The 6000-nt window shown below is 42.5% G+C and overlaps 1 protein-coding gene across 5 annotated transcripts in view; it reads left to right on the top strand.

Moving 5' to 3' along the window:
* The window catches only part of palld (palladin, cytoskeletal associated protein), a 67487-nt gene that overhangs the window by 20260 nt on the left and 41227 nt on the right, over window positions 1–6000 (top strand). For all 5 annotated transcript variants that reach the window (XM_008407509.2, XM_008407510.2, XM_008407512.2 and 2 more), the window contains exons 3-4: window positions 4938–5113; window positions 5511–5577. In XM_008407509.2, coding sequence (XP_008405731.1) covers window positions 4938–5113; window positions 5511–5577 — 243 coding nt within the window. The remainder of the gene's footprint in view (window positions 1–4937; window positions 5114–5510; window positions 5578–6000) is intronic.

Genomic DNA, 6000 nt, shown 5'->3' with positions numbered 1-6000 from the left:
GGTGGTGGGGGGGTGTTGTGTTGAAGTTGGTCACTCCCTTGTCAATGACATGGTCGTCATAATGACTGAACACTCCTTCTTTTACTTCCCTTTCCCCCTCTCCTCTGTTCTGGCCTCCTCCCTCTTGGCTTTGTGGTGAAACTGAGCTTTGCTTCATAAAATTTTCCATCAACGGCAGCAAATAACAACACGGTCAGACGAGGAGAGAGCGGCCGTCGAGGCCGGGGCAGCGGGGCTCGGTTTGGCCTGTGAGACCCTCTCTTCATTTAGAGAGCAGCTCGCAGTTCTATCTCAGGCTTCATCCACACTTAGCTAAGTTGTGTAAGCTGCTTTCCAACATGAGGTTATTGTTCAGAGAGCACAGTGGGAGGCTGTTTGATGCTGAGGGTGGGATGTGTAATCACCTTGGCCGCCTTTCGGTGGGATGAATGGAGAGTTGAGGTGTTACTCATAAAGACTTTGAGCTCATTCGTATGCATGCTCTGAATAGTTGGGTTTTGTAACGGCATTGTGTTGAGGGGAAGTGGGTGGCGAAGCCACACTCTGCCAAGAAATGTCTACCTTCAGCGCGTTTTCTCAGGGCATTGTCTTGACCACACCCTGCTGAAAAGGAGTCTGCCGATGGTCAGATTCCTTCTCGTGCCTCCTGCTCCGTGTCTGACTGGAGAAAGTCTCGGTTCCCTCGCTGGAGAAAACGCAGCATGCTGTGTAGGCCTGTTACGTTCAGCACATTCCAGAGAAACAGAGAGGGGATTAAATAAACATTACCAAATGGCTTTAAATGAGTTTATACAGTAATTATGCATAATTGCACATAATTAAGGTTTATTAATGAGGGTTTTTACTGTTTTTGTTGAAAGTAGTTTGTGTGTCCCGTTTCATTGTCAGCTGACGAGAGCCCTTGTTGCTTTGAGAGCAACAATAGTTGTATGTTTCCATTCACTCCTCTAATGTACATTACAGTTGCAGACGTGTATTTGGGTTCACCCCGCCCAAATCAGCACAGAGTCGAAAGTGTTTGGCTGTAAGCTTGAAGTCATTTTGATTGTGTCTCCACACGCTTTGCACTTTCAGAGACTGAAATTCTTGCCCGGTCTTATTTGCAAAACGGCTTAAACTCAGCTAGATTAGAGAAAGAGTGTGTGAACGGCAATTTTCAAACTTAGCTAAACCCTGCTCTTAGGTTTTCCTGTTTGGGCCTGGATTTTGTTAACACACGAGATTACTTTAATCTAAATCCTTGCCTTGCCGGTCAGGTTGTATCTTTAAGGTCGTTGTGCTTCTGTGTAGTCAGTCTCGCTCTCTTATTGTCAAATCATTTGCTGCCTCTAACCTGGTTTTCTTCCTATTTTCCCATCACCTCTGACCAGCCTCGATGTCCCTGTAAATGAAAAGTAACCCCGTAGCATTATATATACTTAATATGATACACTTCACAGTGTAAAATGAATTTTGCTGGTTTAAGGTGAAGAAGTTGACAGGATTTGAAACTTTTGTGAGGCGCTGTCTGTCAGGCTTTATGTCTGGGTTGATTCAGAGCAAAGAATCACACCGGTCTGAGCAACCGCCTCCCTCTGCCTGTAATGCCCTCTGATCCCCAGTAACTCCATCAGACTTTACTTACGGGTGTGAATGACGCATCGAACCCTGCTTGTTTTTAGTGCAACTTAAAACACAATTTTAAAGGATTTATATTAAATAAGCTACTTCGCACCCTTTGCATTTGTTGCTAAGACCGCAGTTGACAATTTCTTAATATTACTCGCAGACTGTAGAAATGTTTAATTAACCTAAACAACCTGGCTTTCAGGAGTTAAGCCCCAGCAGACACAAGAGTCACGCAAGCACGTTGTTTTCACTTTTCCCCAGCTGGTTATAATCCTGGAAAATGGATTTAAAAACCCACACAGGGATATTGTTTGGTAAGGGAAAAAAAACTCTATTTCACTGTCAGCCATGTTCTGGTCTTAATTAGGAAGCAGAATTTGAAGTGAGTCATCTTATAGTGTCGTGTTACACATTGTTTTCATATCACTTTGTGCTCTCCGACTCACGAGACATCATAATATGATAAATGACACATGATAGTAGCTACCTGTGCACTAAACAGTTCACTTAATATACGTAACCTTTAAAGTAAAGTCACTTTCGCCGTGCTCTGGTTGGAGAAAAGCAAAGTGACCACAAACAAAACCTTAAGTGTGAAAGAAAACTAATTTTGCACATCACCCCGAACACACAAGTAATGTGGAATATGGTGGTGGCAGCATCGTATTTTCCTTTAGCAGGAAGCCAGAAAGCTGGTCAGAGTTGATGAGAAGATGGATGAAGCTAAACAAACAAAAAACAAAATCTGTTAGACGTTGCAGAGGCTTTAAAGCTGAGGTGGAATTTCACCTTGAAGCTGAAAAATGACCCTAAACAGAGAGCAAGAGCGACAACGGAGTGGTTTAGATCAAATCATCCTGTTAGCATGGCCCAGTCAAATCACGTTTATTTGAACAGCACACTTCACCAACAAGGCAGTTCAAAGTGATATACATAATAAAAACATAACACAGTAATAATCAATTATTAAACAAGCAATAAACATTATATTTTGTCAAATGCCATAATCAATATCATCAATACACATGAAAATATTCATCAATATTCCATTTGTTTTGCTTCAAAAGCAACTCCAAAAAGGTGGGTTTTTATTCTGGGTTTAAAGGAACTCAGTGTTTCAGCTGTTCTGCAGTTTTCTGGTGCAGAGAGGCTGAATGTTGCTTCTCCATGTTTGATTCTGGGGAGCAGAACCAGGAGATCTGAGGCGACTGGAAGGTCGATACAATAGCAACAGATCTTTTATGTATTTTGGTGCTCAGCTGTTTAGTACTTTATAAACTAACAACAATATTTAAAAGTCGGTTCTCTAGGCTATAGGGAGCAGGAGTAAGGACTTAAGAACTGGGTGATGTGCTCTATCTTCCTGGTTTTAGAGAAAACACAAGCAGCAGCTTTTGGATCAGCTGCAGCTGAAGGATTGAATTTTTTTTAACAGCATATACGAGTTTCTGTAGATCTTGCTAGAAATCCTTGAAATGTTCTTCAGGTGATAGGAGGTCGACTTTGTAAATGTCGCTGTGTTTCTGAAAGTTCAAGTTTGAGTGGATCACTGCACCCGAATCTTGCAAATAGTCAAAGCAAAGACCGGAAGCCAATCGACAATCTATAGTAAGACTTGAAAAAATCCGTTTAAAGATGCTCTTCATCGAGTCTGACTTAATTTGAGCTATTTTGCAAATAAAGAACAGGCAGAAATTTGTTTTGCAAATGAGCTAACTACAGAGCAGGGGGAGTTTTTGGATAAGATTTGGATATTTATTTGTAAAAATATTAAAAATGTGCATTTATACACTACTTTGAGTATTGTATTGAATAATAATAAGTTTTTGTTAGTGATGTGAAAAAGTTCAGTAGTTGTGTATATTTTTGTACTCCTGTCACTTTGTCTGCGGTATTTCACCAATCATAATTTTTTATGTCTCACTTTTCCTGACTCATGCTCTTTCATTCACTTTTCCACATCACAGTTTCTGCTCACATCAATCAGCTCAGTCGTAAATTCACCAAGTATGAACTATTGTCTGGACGCGCAAACTGATTGATTGCTTTCTGGAAGACGAGTCAGCGGGCCGTCCTACTGACACATCGGGGTGTGAAAAGTGAAATTACGGCCGTGCGGCGGGTCGTTAGGAATTGTCATGCAGCTCTCTGAGACAGCAGGAATGCCTTCAGGTCATGGCTCTGGGTGTGCGAAACAGCTGTTCTTCTGGCGTTTTGGGAATTCCTGCGCCTCCCTCTGACGATTCGCAGGCCAAGAGGTGAAAGAGAATTTACACCGTTTATCATTTAGCGGCGCGTTAACGGTCTTAGTGGTGTGTCAGTGGAGAGTCTGTGCTTTGAATGTGTGGAAAACACTTTTAAATAGATTAAGACGTTGCTATGGATCAAAGTCTCCGAATGTGGTCTCGGAGAACTAATGTATACAAGGAAATAGTTGAGTGGATCATCACGGTTTGATCTTGGGCTTGATGTGGTGGTGCTGACTTTGAGGCCTGCTTTAATCCTGACCCTATGAAGAGAGATGAAACAGGCAAAGCTGCTGGAGTTGGAGGCTCTCCATTATCCACCTCTAGTCCAAGATGAAGTGAAGTCTGCTCCGCGGCTCTCCCGGGAGAGCTGTTCAGGGCCCACAGCCCTCCGGTTGGGAAGAGGGCAGAGGCTGTTCCTGCTTCCCGTAACAGAGCGGCTTTCAGCGCCTCGGGGGTGTGGGTTGATGTTTCGGAAGATATGTAAACTCAGACATGCCCATCAGGTGCGTGTGTGTGTGCGTGTGTGTGACTGAGTAAGTATTCACGTGAAGGTGATTAGGAGACATCCATCACATTTGGAGTAGAAAAGTAGGAATCAGTTTGGTTGAATTGTTTAAAGGTGCAGTATATAACTTTTATTTAAAACTGTATGTTTTACATATTTGTTGAAACTGTCGCTATGCTGTGACAGTATAAAATGAGACAAATAATATGTGAGACATTTAGGAGCGCAGTCACAAGGTTGATGGTGCGAAGACCCACCTCCTGGCTCCGATTGGCTCTGCTTTTCTTCAATAGCGTCTCAGGAAGGAGGTGGAGGAGCACACAGATTACTGATCATCTGTCTCTTATTATATTGTCACGACAGAATATTTTAACAAATATGTAAAAAACATATTTCTTTATAAAAGTTACATACTGCAGCTTTAAGAAACAATTTGCACTTTTGAAAAGATTTAAGCTGAAAGCAGAACATCCTTACCACCACTGCAGTTTTTCTTTTGTAACAAACAAAATAAGTCAATCATGAATACCAAAATGTTGCTGGTTGATGTGATCCAGATATTCCCCTCCCTACAGGTGGTTCTGCGAAGGACGTGAGCTTCAGAACTCCCCTGACATTCAAATCTGGAGGGAAGGTGACCTTCACACGCTGGTGATCGCCGAAGCCTTCGAGGACGACACGGGACGTTACACCTGCGTGGCGTCCAACAGCCTGGGAGCAGACAACACCTCCGCCGAGGTTTACATTGAAGGTCAGGCATTCAGGCTGCTGCTCTCCTGTAAATATTCTCAGCTGCTGGTGGAAGCTTTCCACACATGAACCTGACATAATTATTATTGAACTGCTCTGTAACATAATCCTAAATGTCAATGGATTGCCTATAATGAGCAGGAGTTTTTTCTTTTCTTTTTTTTTTTTAACCTTTTTTACTTTTCAGAGTTTGTGCATCAGAATGAATGCACTAAAGAAAGACAATGAAATAAGACCGGTTTGACAAATTATACATGGAATTATACATGGAATACACAGTAAATTGCTTGTGTCTTTGTGGCTTTCAATAACAGCAGAGAAGATCTTCTGCAAGTTACTTAAAGGTTCTATATAAAGTCACAAAACCAGCCTCTGCTTTTGTTTTCTTCCACTCACAGGGGCTTCATCATCGGACTCAGAGGGAGAAGGAACTGCGTCAAAGTCAAGATCAGAAGCCATGCCGCAGTACGTGTGTTTCTGCACCGCCTCTTGTGACCTTACGACCCCACGGTGAACGCTGAACCCCAGGAAGGGTCAACTGAGCCCCACAGCAGCCAGTAGTCTGCTGTCTGCTTCTCCTTATCCAGGCTTTTAAAGAGCCTTAAGCCTGACCCAGAACGTGGGACGCATTCCTCTAATAAAAGGTCCAACGGGGTTAATATGAAAAAGAATCACCGTGTCATTCCTGCCTCTGCTTACCTCCAGACTTCAACTTCTCATCTGCACTTCACTGCCTACATGAATGTTTATTCCATTTTTTGAAGCTCAAGCTGCTTCGACCCTTTTTTAAAAACCAGAATAAAGCATCTTGACAAGAATGTATTTTTTCCAGGCCAGCAGAGCAGAACCGCTTTACTCCAAACGTTTTTGATTATTCCCCTGCCTTTC

The sequence above is a fragment of the Poecilia reticulata genome, linkage group LG4, assembly GCF_000633615.1.
Source record: "Poecilia reticulata strain Guanapo linkage group LG4, Guppy_female_1.0+MT, whole genome shotgun sequence".
Taxonomy (NCBI): Eukaryota; Metazoa; Chordata; class Actinopteri; order Cyprinodontiformes; family Poeciliidae; genus Poecilia; species Poecilia reticulata.
The sequence above is the reverse complement of the archived record's forward strand: the minus strand, read 5'-3'. Positions and strand labels throughout refer to the sequence as shown.